Source organism: Aquarana catesbeiana, linkage group LG01 (assembly GCF_042186555.1).
Source record: "Aquarana catesbeiana isolate 2022-GZ linkage group LG01, ASM4218655v1, whole genome shotgun sequence".
NCBI lineage: Eukaryota > Metazoa > Chordata > Amphibia > Anura > Ranidae > Aquarana > Aquarana catesbeiana.
Window position 1 is genome coordinate 84,435,587 of NC_133324.1, and position 16,185 is coordinate 84,451,771.

Sequence of the window (16,185 nt, forward strand, 5' to 3'; positions counted from 1 at the left end):
CTGTGCATGCATTTTTAGTGCAGAAAAAAAGCACCCGGAACTGCATCTGGTGTGAACTGACCCTTAAAGTGTACTTAAATCCTCCTATCTATTACAGCCAAAGAAGCTGCTTCTGTTTGATCTGCAACTGCCATGGTGCTGCACATGTGATCAGTTATGGCACCAACCATTTGATGGTTTGACAGTTTGGTTGAGGAAAGAAGCAAATGTGACAGTTATTAATCCTGACATTCCAGGAATGTAACTATTTTAAAACCATTAAATCAATGGGTTTAGCTTTAGGATTTACGTCTGCTCAGGGGCTCTGGGATTCAGCAAAATGGCAGCCTCCAGCAAGAAGAAACTGCTCCGGATGGTGGCCGGCTGGACGAACAGACGAATATTGTGCCTGGGACTCAATAGGATTTGGCTCCGGATCACTGTATTCTGCTTGTGCGAAGGAAAATATTTTAAGTACACCAATTGGAGCTACCTATTGGCATATCGCACCACACATCTTCGTCCCTCCCCTCCCCCCTCTCACATCTCTCCTTGGTATCCTTGGGCTTTTGCTACTATTAAGACACACACTCAGCCCTTTTGGGATATTATCCTCTCGGGTGAGTTCTGCTGTTTTGGTGTCATATGGGTGGACCAGTGTGGACAAGGTGGGGCCAGTCATACACCTCGGCTTCCTTTTGGATTTGGGAGTGTTCTTTTGACATAGTCACCACTGGGATTTTGGCAATGAGATTCTTATACTGATATGCTTGGTGTGACTCTTCCCACAAGTTGCCCCTGATGAAGGGACGTTTGCTAAGTCCCGAAACGCGTAGGCCCACATGGAGGACCTCACAAGCATCTCTATTATTGCATACCAGTATATCTTTTTAGCTTTCCACTGTTATATATCACTTTATGTACATATCTACTTTGTTATTTTGTATTCTTTATTTTTGTACTGAATAAAATTGTTTTTTACTACTCAGTTGCCGTTAAAGTCCCATCAACCTCTTGTGGGGGTATTTTTACTCAGCAAGAAGAAACAGGAGCAATACCGGAGGCAATCTAAAGCACATACTGATGTTGGTAGCATAATTATTAATGTGGAATGTATGTTCCTTGCTAAAGAACATACTGTAATTTTTTATCAAGTTGTTATGGGTAAAGTTCCACTTTAAGTACAGTAACCCATAGAAAATATCAGAATAACTGAATTGACTATAACTGGGATAATCCAGACTCCACCTCTCCACTACCTGTCCTGTCCTGAGCTGTGGATTTGTTTCCATTGCTTTTCTCAACACCACCAGCTGCATCTGTGCAGTCAACAGGCTCAGAGTTGTACAAGGCTACCCCACGATTATCTCCAGTCACGGGTACCTCCTATGCCTAGTTTCCAACAGAAAGCTCCACAGAGATACAGGGGTTGTTTTGAAGACTAATACAGGTACTTTATCACCATTTGTCACATACTTGGTGGAAGACCCAGATGATTAGGGCAGACTCTTCTACTTCTCCAGCTCAAACTTCCCTGATAGACAACAAGTATTTCTAGGAGCTGTGGAGCAGCATGTGTGCCTGCGTAGTAGTGATGAAGATCAACAATACCCTGCAGAGTGAAGCCAGCCATACATGGATCAAAATTCAGCCAGTTCAACAGTGATCAGCTGAATTTTGACCCATGTATGGTAGGCTGCTTGTACCCAAGTTGATCCAGCCCATCGGATCTTTCTGCATGCAATTACTGCCACTGACAATAGTCACTAGCAGTAATTATTGTATTCTGCCGGATGGGAAGGCTCCCTGTGCCCCTTCGTTAGCAGAATAAAATAGCTCTGCGGGAGGCATTCCCCCATCGGCATTGACTGTACTGATGGGGAATCTAGCAATTTCCATTCCTTCCACCTGTGGTGGAAGTAAAGAGAATTGAGTAGTCTATGGGCTGCTTTAGCTAGGGAATGTTTTAGGGCACACCATGGTGGATGTAACACAAGTGAAGTTAGCAGGAAATAATCCAGCCAAGGAATACCGAGGGAGAAAGACAACACATAGCCAGTGAGGGTGCAGGTTTTGGACAGATGAAATGGAAACTGGCAGAGACTGACAATGATCAGACAACGAAAGGATCCAATTAGACAGGCCGATGCAGGTTTAAGAGGAAAGCAAAGGTTTAGGCACAGGCTATGTTGATGTCAAGTAATTTTACCTAAGTACAGCTGATGACCAGTCTCCTAGTAAGGCCAAGCTTCAAGTAGAACATTTGGTGCCAAGACCAAAGATAGGTATGTGTACATGCTAACTGACATGTACCTGAATGCGTGTGCCACTGCTATTCACCATTACTAAAGCTGCGCTAAAATCTGTTCACTTAATTTGCCTAAATCTGAAATTCGTGTAATCTGCAGCAGCCAAAATCCAGAATGTATCCCAAAATTTCATTGGCATGGTACTTCATGAGGATAGTGCTCTATACCCATATTTGATCATCTTGATACTTTTTAGAATTTGTGTAATTATGTTTGAATTACAAGCTGTTGAGCTGAATAGTGCTTTATGTGTTCTCTTCTAGCGGCTTAAAATATTAGTCCCTCGGCAGACAGATTTAAATTTACAACAAGTGACTGAACAGTTTGATCTAAAAGCGAAAGAGATGGACGAGAAGACAGCCCAAATACAAAACGATGAATTGAAGAAAATCCAGAAGATACAAGAGGAACTAAGAATGCAGGATATTGAAAAGGTAGCATGAATGTAGATGAGGCTGACAGTTTTTCTAGTTCCTATATTCATAATAAATATGTAACAACTGTTATCTGTTCTTTGATATACTATGCTGTAAAATCTATAGCTGGACAATGACTTCTGTATGCTGAAGATTTTACAGTGATGAAATTTCATTTTATACTGTTCTTTTAAATGAGACAAATGCTTCAGAACTTTCATATCATGATACACTTGTTACTTAAAGTGGAAGTAAAGGAAAAACCTAACTAACTCGAAACCTGCTCTTAGCCACATTCTAAGCCTGATCTAGCTAGCCCTGCAAAGTAAAGATCGCTATACTTACCTGTTCTGCAGCCGCTCCGGTCCAGTCTCCAGCAGCGCCCTCTGTGTGCAGGAGGAAGCCGACAACAGTTTGGGAAATGCCTGGGAAGTGACGCCACCCATAGACTTACTTTCTTTATTGTACATCATGGGACACAGAGCCTTAAGTAATTACCTAATGGGCTATAGGCCACCTTCAGGTGATGGACACTGGTATACCGAATCCAGGAAGTTCACTCCCTATATAACCCCTCCTCCTTCCAAGAGCACATCAGTTTTTTCACCAGTGTCTATGTTGTTGGTCACGAATAAAGATGTGCTCTGAGGAGCTCCAGGAGGGATCCATGCTGGATTTAAATAGCCTCCATAGAGCAGATCCATCAAAGTGCCACTGAGGCCTAAGTGTATACGAAGCACGAGGTTTTTGCTTGTAACGCCTCTTTGTAAGGCTGGACCCCGGGAACCCAGGGCTTAGGTCTTGCTACATTACCTAAAGCTTTCCTGGTGGGGTGCTTTACAGGTCCAAGGGAGTTGGAACCCCGATATCTCGGGACCCGGTCCTTGAAGGTTTGCTAAACGCAGCCCGCCGTGATGGGTGAAGGTTGGATTGTCTGTTAATTCAGCAAATCCTGCAGCGGGATAAGGTAAGGGAAGAAACTTAGGAACTGAAAAGTCCACCTATGTATTCTTCTATTATGGAAAAATTGTTGTCATGCCTTAATTCTCTACTAGAGGGAGTCTATGCACATACCTTACTCTGTTGTCTTCACTGTAAAGCTCAGTCTCTGTGTGGCTACAGCAGCGTGTGGAGGGGGATTTTTTTCTCAGGTAAGAAGAAATCTGACAAAATGTTTTCTATCTCCCCCTGAAGGTACTGAGGCTTAGAGGGGCATCAGCGCTGTACCCCTCTACATTACCCCCCCCCCCCAGCGGGGGGTGCTGAGGTCCCCGCTGTTTTGCTACTGCTAAATGTTTTTTACTGTTGATGCTGTTTGTTGAGCTGCTGCTGACAGGTCTCTACCTCCCCTACCCCCTCCTCGTGTTGGGTCTGAAGACCCGAAAGTCACCGCGCACGAGCGCGGGAACATTTTAAATGAAACAGAGAGGTGGATTTTTTTGAGGGAGCGGGGCCTAAGCGCAGTGCCGTGAACATCCACGAGAATGCACGGCAGGCAAAAACAAATAAAAACACAGCTGGGATAGTCTCTCCTCGGCTGACGAGGAGGAAACAAAGCAGTCTGCACACAGAGACACAGGAGCGGTGGAGCATGTGAGACTTGCAAGCTGGCATTCCTGATGCAGGAAGGACACTTCTTTTCCCAGCACTAGGCTGAACTTTATAGAGGCTTTATTTGTCATGAGTATGTTCAGCGATTAAGTGCAATTGTATAGTGCCTCTGTTTTTGTGGTTAGGACTAGACCTACCAAAAAAGACACCACAAAGACCAAAAAACTACTAAAGGTCTAACCCCCAGGCGCTAGGATCTCGAGACGCATTTCCGCGCTGTCATCCTCGCCTGAATTACCAGTTATAGCAAGCCAGGGTGAGCCATTGGAACAAATTGATGGTGCAACTGCTTCTCACATCTCAGCCCCTGTATACGTGACTAAAGATGTCCTTTCCTCCACCCTGCAGGGTCTGGAAGGAAGATTAGCGACTTTAATCGCATCCTCCATTCAAATGGATTTGAAGTGTGCTAGATCCCCCTCCCCCACTTCAGAACCTTTGCAAGGGGAACAGTGGGCTCAGGATGAGGTGTTACTTTAAGGCGATCAGGGGGAAAGACAAACCGATGATTCCTCTGTGGAGGAAACAACGGTAGATGACCCTTTTTCAGCCTCACAATCTGAGAAATTGCTGGTACAAACTCTTACGGAGATGGTTCGTTCCACTTTCATGCTGGCCCTAACGGAGTCTCAAGAAAGTTCGGTTTCTTCCTTGGGTTCGCCTTTGCATGCGTTTCCTGTCCATGCATTACTAGAACAGCTTGTTTTTGCTGAATGGGATCACCCAGATAAGCATTTTCTCCCTCCTAAGAGATTTTCAGTTCTCTATCCCATGGAGGAGAAATTCACCAAGAGATGGAAAGTACCAGTAGTTGATGCTGCGATTTCCAGTGTGAATAAAAGCCTAACTTGTCCTGTAGATAATACACAAATGCTTAAGGATCCAACAGATAAGAAGTTGGAATCCCTGTTAAAATCTACTTTTTCCTTGGCAGGTGTCGTTACTCAGCCTGCAGTCGCTGCAATAGGTGTCTGTCAATCCCTAAAGGACCAATTTAGACAGGCCCTTAAAGAGGTTCCTGCACAACAAGCCCGGGAATTGGCTGAACTACCAAAAGCATTATGCTTTGCCATAGATGCCATTAAAGATTCTATTCACCAGGCGTCTCGCCTTACGCTTATACATATGCTTAGAATCCTGTGGTTAAAAAATTGGTCAGCTGAAGCACCATGTAAAACCCTCCTAACTGGGTTCCCTTTTCATGGGGAGCGACTATTTGGAGAAGATTTGGACAAATATATCCAAACAATTTCTAGTGGGAAAAGTACTCTTTTGCCAGTCAAAAGAAAGTATAAACGCCCTTCATTAAAAAACGGGGTCTTTCCCCTGCGCCAGTGGCTTCTGCCTCTAGGCAGTGGCGATGCCCTCCACCATAAGACTCTAGAGGAAAACCTGGATCAGAACCAGGCTCAAAAGAAGTCCTGTGGTCGGAAACCTGCAAAGCAGAATCCTAAAGCCTCATCATGAAGAGGCAACTCTCCTCACCAAGGTGGGGGGAAGACTTCTGCAGTTTTCAGAAGTCTGGCAAGAGGAAATTCAGGACAGATGGGTCATCTCCACAGTAACGCTGGGGTACAAGCTGGAATTTCGGGACTTTCCACCATCTCGTTTCCTGAGGTCAAGCGTTCCCAAAGATCCAGAGAAAAGATAATCTCTGTTTCAGGCACTAGACCGATTATTATCTCAAGGGATGATCATACAGATCCCCACAAAAGAGCAAGGTCTAGGTTTTTAATCAAATCTTTTTATAGTACCAAAACCAAATGGAGATGTCAGACCCATTCTAGATCTAAAAAAATCTAAATCAATTCCTGAAGATCCGCTCCTTTCGCATGGAGCCGATCAGGTCAGTAGTTTCTATCCTTCTAGGAGGAGAACTTTGCATGAGGTTACTAGGAACCATGGTGGCTTCATTCAAAGCAGTTCCCTATGCCCAGTTCCATTCAAGACTGTTGCAAAACAGTATCCTGTCCGCTTGGAACAAAACAATTCAAGCTTTAGACTTGCCAATGCGGCTGTCCCCAAGGGTGTCACAAAGCCTCAGTTGGTGGTTACTAACTCAGAATCTGTACACAGGAAAATCCTTCAGACCAGTTATCTGGAAAGTGGTAATGACAGATGCCAGCCTTTCAGGCTGGGGAGCAGTATTAGAAAAGACAACTGTCCAGGGACAGTGGTCAAGAGCCAAAAGAACCTTGCCCATCAATATCCTAGAGATTCGGGCAGTGCATCTGGCTCTAAAGGCCTGGACTTTCAGGTTATGGGATTGTCCTGTCAGGATCCAATCTGACAATGCCACAGCTGTGGCCTATATCAATCATCAAGGGGGCACCAAGAGTCTCAGCGCAGAGAGAGGTGAACCATATTCTAACTTAGGCACGGAACATTCCTTTCTGCCCATTGGCAGTCTTCATTTTGGGAGTAGAGAATTGGCAGGCGGACTACTTGAGTCGCCAGCAGTTATTCCCAGGGGAATGGTCTCTTCACTCCGGACGTGGATCTTCTAGCGTCCAGGTTCAACATGAAGTTAGTCAACTTTGTGGCCAGAACAAGGGATCCACTTGCATGCGGAACGGATGCATTGGTGACCCCGTGGGATTAGTTCTCACTGATCTATGCATTCCCCCTATTCAGTTGCTGCCTCGGCTTCTTTGCAGGATCAAGCCGGTAATTCTGGTGGCACCAGCATGGCCCAGAAGGTCATGGTATGCAGAAATCGTAAAGATGGCAGTGAAGGGCCCATGGTCCCTCCCACTATGGCCAGATCTGCTCTCACAGGGACCGATATTCCATCCTACCTTACGGTCTCTAAATTTAACGGCTTGGCTGTTGAAATACACATTCTGAAGAAACGTGGGCTTTCTGGGTCAGTTATCTCTACCCTGATTAATGCAAGGAAACCAGCTTTCAGAAGTATATATTATAGAGTCTGGAGGGCTTATGTTTCCTGGTGTGAATCCAAGGGTTGGCACCCTTGGAGATATATCATAGGCAGAATTCTTGCCTTTCTACAATAATGCCGCGTACACACGGTCGGACTTTCCGGCATACTTGGTCCGGCGGACCAGAGTGTGCCGAACAATCCGCCCGTGTGTGGGCGGCGGCGGACTTTTCCGGCGGACTTCTTCCCAAAAGCCCGCCGGACCTAGATTTGAAACAAGTTTTAAATCTTTCCGTCGGACACAGTTTCGGGCGGAAAGTCCGCTCGTGTGTGTGCTGGTCCGACGGAAAGCCCGCTCGTGTGTATGCTGGTCCGACGGACCAAATGCGACACGAGGGCAGGGTATTGCATCTCGCGCTCGCTGCAATAGGAAAAACAAATCTTCCTATTGCGGCGAGCGCGGTGCATACCAGGCCCTTAGGTCTGGTATGGATTATAAAGGGAACCCCGCTACGCCGAAAAAACGGCGTGGGGTCCCCCTAAAATCTATACCAGACCCCGATCCGAGCACGCAGCCTGGCCGGTCAGGAAAGGGGGTGGGGACGAGCGAGCGCCCCCCCCCCCTCCTGAACCGTACCAGACCGCATGCCCTCAACATGGGGGGTGAGTGCTTTGGGGGAGGGGGGCGCCCTGCGGGCCCCCCCACCCCAAAGCACCTTGTCCCCATGTTGATGAGGACAAGGGCCTCTTCCCGACAACCCTGGCCGTTGGTTGTCGGGGTCTGCGGGCGGGGGGCTTATCGGAATCTGGGAGCCCCTTTTAATAAGGGGGCCCCCAGATCCCGGCCCCCCACCCTATGTGAATGAGTAAGGGGTACATGGTACCCCTACCCATTCACCTAGGGAAAAAGTGTAAGTAATAAAACACACTACACAGGTTTTTAAAATATTTTATTACACAGCTCCGGGGGTGGGGATCTTCCTCCGGCTTCGGGGGTCTTCTTCCGGCTTCGGGGGTCCCTCCGCTTCATCTTCTCCCGGCGTCCGGTTGGTTCTTCTCCGCTCTCTTCTCCCGGTGTTCCAGTTCTTCGGCCGGCTCCTCTGCTGCCTTCAGGTAGCTCTCTTGCCAGCAGAGGTCCGGACTTCTTGTCTTCTAGGCTTCTGGGCTTCTTGTCTTCTTGTCTTCTTGTCTTCTTGTCTTCTCTTCCCCAGATGTTGACACGACGCTCTCTCCTGCTGGACTGCTCTCCGAGGGCTGCGTTGTGACTTATATAGGCGGAGACCCCGCCCCCTTTTGATGTCACAGTCCCTGGGCATGCTGGGACTGTGACGTTTTAGGGGGCGTGGTCACTGGGTGATGTTGGCCACGCCCCCTAAAACGTCACAGTCCCAGCATGCCCAGGGACTGTGACATCAAAAGGGGGCGGGGTCTCCGCCTATATAAGTCACAACGCAGCCCTCGGAGAGCAGTCCAGCAGGAGAGAGCGTCGTGTCAACATCTGGGGAAGAGAAGACAAGAAGACAAGAAGACAAGAAGCCCAGAAGACAAGAAGCCCAGAAGTCCGGACCTCTGCTGGCAAGAGAGCTACCTGAAGGCAGCAGAGGAGCCGGCCGAAGAACTGGAACACCGGGAGAAGAGAGCGGAGAAGAACCAACCGGATGCCGGGAGAAGATGAAGCGGAGGGACCCCCGAAGCCGGAAGAAGACCCCCGAAGCCGGAGGAAGATCCCCACCCCCGGAGCTGTGTAATAAAATATTTTAAAAACCTGTGTAGTGTGTTTTATTACTTACACTTTTTCCCTAGGTGAATGGGTAGGGGTACCATGTACCCCTTACTCATTCACATAGGGTGGGGGGCCGGGATCTGGGGGCCCCCTTATTAAAAGGGGCTCCCAGATTCCGATAAGCCCCCTGCCCGCAGACCCCGACAACCAACGGCCAGGGTTGTCGGGAAGAGGCCCTTGTCCTCATCAACATGGGGACAAGGTGCTTTGGGGTGGGGGGGCCCGCAGGGCGCCCCCCTCCCCCAAAGCACCCACCCCCCCATGTTGAGGGCATGCGGTCTGGTACGGTTCAGGAGGGGGGGGGCGCTCGCTCGTCCCCACCCCCTTTCCTGACCGGCCAGGCTGCGTGCTCGGATCGGGGTCTGGTATGGATTTTAGGGGGACCCCACGCCGTTTTTTCGGCGTAGCGGGGTTCCCTTTATAATCCATACCAGACCTAAGGGCCTGGTATGCCCCGCAACGGGGCTCGCAAGGTGTCAATCTCGCCGATAAAAGCGGCAAGATTGACATCCTTTGCTAGTCCCGTCGCACCTGAGTCACGTTCAAAATGAACGGACTTGTCCGTGTGTGGGCAAGTCCGTTCATTCTGAAAGTCCGCCGGAACTCCGGCGAAAGTCCGTCAGAAAGACGGGCGGACTTAGCCCGCCGGAAAGTCCCGGCGTGTGTGGGCAAGTCCGTCCGTTTTAAAGTCCGGCGCACCTGGCGGACAAAGTCCGTCGGAAAGTGTGCCGGACCAAGTAGGATAGAAAGTCCGACCGTGTGTACGCGGCATTAGGGGTAGAAATTAAATTGGCCTTGAGTACTATTAAAGGCCAAGTCTCAGCTTTATCTGTCTTATTTCAAAGACCACTTGCTACACATTTTTTAGTCCGAGGTTTTATGCAAGGGGTGATGCGGCTTAATCCGCCAGTCAAACCTCCTTTGAACCTTTGGGACTTGAACTTAGTTTAGTCTGTGTTACAAAAACAGCCATTTGAACCAATACAACATATTCCTCTAGTCCTTCTGACAAGGAAGTTGGTATTTTTGGTTGCTATATCCTCAGCAAGGGGTTTCGGAATTGGCTGCTCTTATGGTAAAGAGATATATTTGATTTTTCATGAGGACAGAGTGGTGTTACGCCCTCGTCCAGACTTTTTGCCAAAAGTGGTTTTAGGTTTTCACCTGAAGCAAGATAATGTCCTGCCATCGTTTTTATCAAAACCATGTTCCAGGGAAGAAAAGTCACGACATTGTCCTGATGTGGTGAGAGCAGTGAAAATCTATTTAAAGGCAACTGCTCAGATTCGTAAGACTGATGTCTTATTTATTCTGCCAGAGGGTCCTAAGAAAGGACAGGCAGCGTCGAAATCCACTGTCACTAAGTGGATTCGGCAAGTTATAATTCAAACTTATGATTAAGAGGTAACATTCCCCCTTTTCAAGTTAAGGCGCATTCTACCAGGGCAGTTAGTGCTTCTTGGGCAGTGCGTCATCAGGCCTCCATGGCTCAGATCTGTAAGGCCGCATCTTGGTCTTCAGTGCATACATTCACAAAATGTTTTCAGGTGGATGTAAGGAGGTATGAGAATATCGCCTTCGGGTGCAGTGTGCTGCAGGCAGCAGTATAGGTCCTCAAGTCTGGGGGTACCCTCCAGGTTGTGTCTACCTCCCCTCAAGTAGCATTGCTATGGGACGTCCCATTAAGTAATTACTTAAGGCTCTGTGTCCCATGATGTACGATAAAGAAAATAGGATTTTTATAACAGCTTACCTGTAAAATCCTTTTCTTGGAGTACATCATGGGACAAAGAGATCCCTCCCCTCATTTTTGGGATTTGAGTATATTGCTTTGCTACAAAAACTGATGTGCTCTTGGAAGGAGGAGGGGTTATATAGGGAGTGAACTTCCTGGATTGGGTATACCAGTGTCCATCACCTGAATGTGGCCTATAGCCCATTAAGTAATTACTTAAGGCTCTGTGTCCCATGATGTACTCCAAGAAAAGGATTTTACAGGTAAGCTGTTATAAAAATCGAGGATACAAAATAAGGTAGTACTGAGTATTACCAGAGAGGTGGACTTTGTAGGCTAAGAAACAGTGGAGAAGATATAGCAGTATACAAAATATAAATTGATTGAAAAATACAAATATCTAAAAAAACAAAATGACAGTTGTAGCATAAAGCATCTATGATTATTCTGCAGTGAGCCCTTGTATGTCTACGCGTTTCGCCGTTAGGCTTCCTCAGGACACGGCCAAGGTTCGCAGATGAGGCAGAGAAGGAAATATGTTTCTATCTTAAATTGAAATGCAAAAACATGCAAATCACAGTAGGATGAGAAAGTTCAATCAGCAGTTAGAGAGTATATTGGATATAGCTAAATATCTCAGCAGGGACATGTAGATAGTGTTACTAATTATGGGAACAGCCATTAGAGGGAGGAAGGCCAACACCGGATGCACCAATTAGATCCAGGATTTAGTATCAGCAATGCTGAAGGCTCAATATATTCCCATTTTTAACGCTTACTGTTAGGTCAATTTGGTTGTCTGCAAGCTGGTGGTAAGTAGACTTTGGCTTTTTCCTGGGCATTCCCCAGACTTTGTTGGTACCTGTTTTAGCCTCCCAATGCTGCTTACTGCGATAGCCAGCTATAAATGAGATTGGTGGCAAGCTTTTGTTATCACGTGAGTGTTTGTATTGGTCCAGTAGCGCACCAACACCTTTGCAGCCATTGTGCTATTGCTGGGTGTTTGCTGTGCTCCTGTACCTTTTAAGGAGGGGTGGGCTCCCCTTCAGTCCACCTGCTCCCATTTATCCATTAAAATGCATGTGACTCCACTGTGGGGACACTCATAGTTTAGTGTTAGGACCACAGATACAAGGGTGCCATGACGTGGCTCTGTGGCTCACGCATGCGTTTGCAAATGCGTGCGGACTAAACCCCTTTTTTAACGCTTACTGTTAGATAAGTCAATTTGGTTGTCTGCAAGCTGGTGGTAAGTAGACTTTGGCTTTTTGCTGGGCATTCCCCAGACTTTGTTGGTCAATATAATCCCATCGCTGCATATTCAGGATACAAATACTCCAGCATGCCCCTGGGAGACAGCATTACACTGCATGGTGCAGGTGCAGTGTAATGCTGTCTCCCAGGGGCACGCTGGAGTATTTGTATCCTGAATATGCAGCAATGGGATTATATTGAGCCTTCAGCATTGCTGATACTAAATCCTGGATCTAATTGGTGCATTTGGTGTTGGCCTTCCTCCCTCTAATGGCTGTTCCCATAATTAGTAACACTATCTACATACCCCTGCTAAGATATTTAGCTATATCCAATATACTCTCTAACTGCTGATTGAACATTCTCATCCTACCGTGATTTGCATGTTTTTGCATTTCAGTTTAAGATAGAGACATATTTCCTTCTCTGTCTCATCTGTGAACCTTGGCCGTGTCCTGAGGAAGCCTAACGGCGAAATGCGTAGATATACAAGGGCTCACTGCACAATAATCATAGATGCTTTATGCTACAACTGTCATTTTGTTTTTTAGATATTTGTCTTTTTCAATAAATTTATATTTTTTATAATGCTATATCTTCTCCACTGTTTCTTAGCCTAAATAGTCCGCCTCTCTGGTAATACTCAGTACTACCTTATTTTGTATCCTCAATGTTTTATGGACGTGGCTTATCTCTGGTGCACTTTCCTCCCCTTGTTTTGTGTCCTTGTTTTGTGTTCCGGTGTCCGCTGCCTCTCCTGCACATGCCTAGACACTGAAGCTGGCTTTGACAGCGCAGCATGGAACCGGACTGGAGTGGCTGCAGAATAGGTAAGTATAGCAATTTTTTCTTTACAGGGCTAGATAGATTAGGCTTTGAATGTGACTGAGAGTAGGTTTAGATTTGGGTGTAGCCTTTACTTCCACTTTAAAGTGGTGTTCCGCCCCCCCCAAAAAAAAAAAGCCAGCAGCTACACATACTGCAGCTGCTGGCTTTTACCAATAGGACACTTACCTGTCCTGGAGTCCAGCGATGTCGGCACTGCAGCTGATGTTTACATCAGCTGTCGGGTGCTGCCGCTGCCATTACGGGTAAGGGTACCCGGCAGTGTAGCCTTGTGTCTTCACGCTGGGAGCCCTACTGCGCATGCGCGAGGCCCCGCTCCTCTCTCCCACTGGCCCGGCGACAGGGAGAGGAGGAGGAGGGAGCCCCATGGTGATGTCAGGGGCCGTGCCCCCGGACTCCCGGAAGTGGGAAGTCAAAGACAGGTATCTTGTCCCCCCTCCCCACGAAAGATGCCAATTGTGGCACCCGAGGGGGAGAGGAGACAAATGAGCGGAAGTTCCAATTTTGGGTGGAAATCCGCTTTAAGGCCTGCACTTATTAAAGTGCAGCCAAAATAACATGCCTTGCAGTCAGTAGGATGTGTCCCTTGTGCTGATGCCTCTTCTGTTGGATTAAATCCTCCTCATCTATGTCATGTTCCCCCCCCTCCCCGCTGTCATAATTGTATGTTTTTTTGGGGGGGTTAATGGAACTGTGTGAGCTGTCACAGGCTGTCTATGCTGAATTTTTCCCCCCTTTCTGCCCAGCTTCTCCATTCATAGAAGGCGGTACTTTCGTTTCTATAAATAAAATATGATCTAATAATAAAGGACGGGCAGATGATTGAAAGATCTGACCCCTCCATTCTTAGATCAATTTTTTTTTGTAATTTTATAAGTGATGTTAGGGGAAGTAATAAAAGCTGTTTCTCTCGAGCATGGCGTCTGAATCCATTCTGGCTATCTCTTCTACCAGAAGATGACGAGCTCATAGACAAATGGAAATTGTACTTCACTGAAAATGACAAGTCAGCATCACCACCCGCAGTCTGGGACTCATTTAAACTATTTGCTAGGCATACATTGATAACGGCGATGAATAAAATCAAGATGGACTCCTCTGGTGCCCTCGGTAAGGCGCTGGAGGACTTGTCCTCTGCAGAAAGAGAATATGCCAACACCCCGACAGCAGTAACTGTAGACCAACTCAAACTACAGACTAGAATGGTTAATCAGTACCAGAAAGCCAAACAAAAAATGTTTTTTTCTAAGCAAAAAATGTTTGAACATGGGGAAAAGGCAGGCAAGTTACTTGCATACCTGGTCCATAGCGAGGATAGGCCCCCAGTGGTTATTACACTGCATGGCCCCGGAGGACAAAAAGTCACGGACCCACCTACAGTAACCTCAATGTTTAAGGACTTCTTTGCAGACTTATACACAACGACAGCCCCCACTGAGACCCATCATATGTCTCTTTTTCTTGAAAAAATCTCCTTCCCACAACTAACAGAAGAACAAGTGGAACTATTGGAAGCACCACTGACGTTAGATGAAATATCAACTGCCATGGCTAGCTTCGCTAGGTCCAAATCCCCTGGTTCGGATGGACTTCCAATAGAGTTCTACTCCCAATTCAGCGAAATACTAACCCCTAAACTATTAAAATTGTATAATTATCTATTTGAAACTGGGACCTTACCTCCATCTATGACAGAGGCTACAATAGTCCTCATCCCCAAACCCTGTAAGGATCTGGGGTTCCCGGAATCTTATCGGCCGATATCACTCCTACAGGTGGACATTAAAATACTTGCCAAAGTTCTATCGATTAGGCTCAATCAGGTAATATTAACATTGATACACGCAGACCAGGCTGGTTTTATGCCTGGACGCAATACCTCGTTTAATCTCAGGAAACTTTACATTAACTTACAAGCTACACACGAGGAAGTTGGTACACGGGTTGTTGTGACCTTAGACACAGCGAAAGCCTTCGACTCGGTAGAGTGGAGGTATCTCTGGAGATGCTTGGAGGGCTATGGATTTGGCCCAAAATGTATTAAATGGGTCCAACTTTTATACCAGGCACCCAAGGCCAAAGTGGTGGCCAATGGATGGTCGTCTCAGCTATTTGACCTCAGTAGAGGCACGAGACAGGGCTGCCCCCTATCCCCACTACTATATGCCCTGGCGGCAGAACCACTGGCCATGTCCATCCGAGCAAATCCAGAGATCAGGGGACTTAAAATGGGCTCTCTGACCGAAAAGATTAGCATGTATGCAGATGACACGCTATTGTACCTGGCAGACTCAGGCCCATCAGGCTCCCACTGCAGAGAGTAGATGTCATTAAATACTTGGGGATTTATATAACCAGATCCCCTACAGACTATATATCTCTGAATATAACCCCTCTTATTTCCCTAGTTAAAAATAAAATACAGGTTTGGTCCAAATTACCATTAGGAGTCTGGGGACGAATAAATTTAATTAAAATGATTCTACTACCCAAAATACTTTATGTTTTATGGCACACCCCCGTTTATTTACCCTTAAAACATTTTAAATCTTTAGAGTCCCTTTTAAAGACATTTGTGTGGGGTAATAATAGGCATAAATTGGCATGGCAAGCCCTCAAAAATCCGACCGATCTGGGCGGCACTGCTCTACCCGATTTTAATCTATACTACATTGCAGCACAGCTATCACAGCTTTTTCACCTAGACAAAACCGACAGCGAGAGATTTCTTACGCTCATATGTCCTAAATGGGCGCAGTACACCAAAGACCCAATATATGCGATAGCGGCAGACATGGGAGGAATGGAAATAGGAGACAGAAGGCACACCACACTATACCACTACAGGAAAATATGGAATTTAGCGGCCTCTAGACTTGACATCTCACAGTTTAACGACTATACACCGTTATGGCATAACAAAAACCTTCAGGAGTTTAATAAAATACAGGACACATCTATATGGTCCACACGGGGAATATTTTACCTGCATCATATATTAAAAGATGGACAACTTAAAACCTTTGACTTACTTAAAGAAGAATTTACAATACAGGACCAGATGTTCTATAGATTCTTACAAATCCGTCATGCAACACAATCACAATTCCCTGACTCCTGCCCTAGTCCTGCACCTAATGTACTCATTGCCATAATTAAGGGCTCAGATTCTCAAAAACTGATCCTGGCATTTTATAACTTGCACTTAACACCTGCTAAAATAGCATATGGCCTTAAACCACGATGGGAGAGGGAGGTGGGACCGGTGGAGGATGAGGAGTGGGGGGAAGCGTTGGAAGCCTGTAAAACTGTATCCCCTAAACTCTCAGATCGTTTGACGCAGCTTTATATTCTTCATAGAGCATACCTCA

The 16,185-nt window shown here is 46.6% G+C and overlaps 1 protein-coding gene across 3 annotated transcripts in view; it reads left to right on the forward strand.

Annotated features, from left to right (window-relative positions):
* The window catches only part of SPEF2 (sperm flagellar 2), a 226,947-nt gene that overhangs the window by 47,579 nt on the left and 163,183 nt on the right, over positions 1-16,185 (forward strand). For all 3 annotated transcript variants that reach the window (XM_073621074.1, XM_073621088.1, XM_073621082.1), the window contains exon 4: positions 2,552-2,722. In XM_073621074.1, coding sequence (XP_073477175.1) covers positions 2,552-2,722 — 171 coding nt within the window. The remainder of the gene's footprint in view (positions 1-2,551; positions 2,723-16,185) is intronic.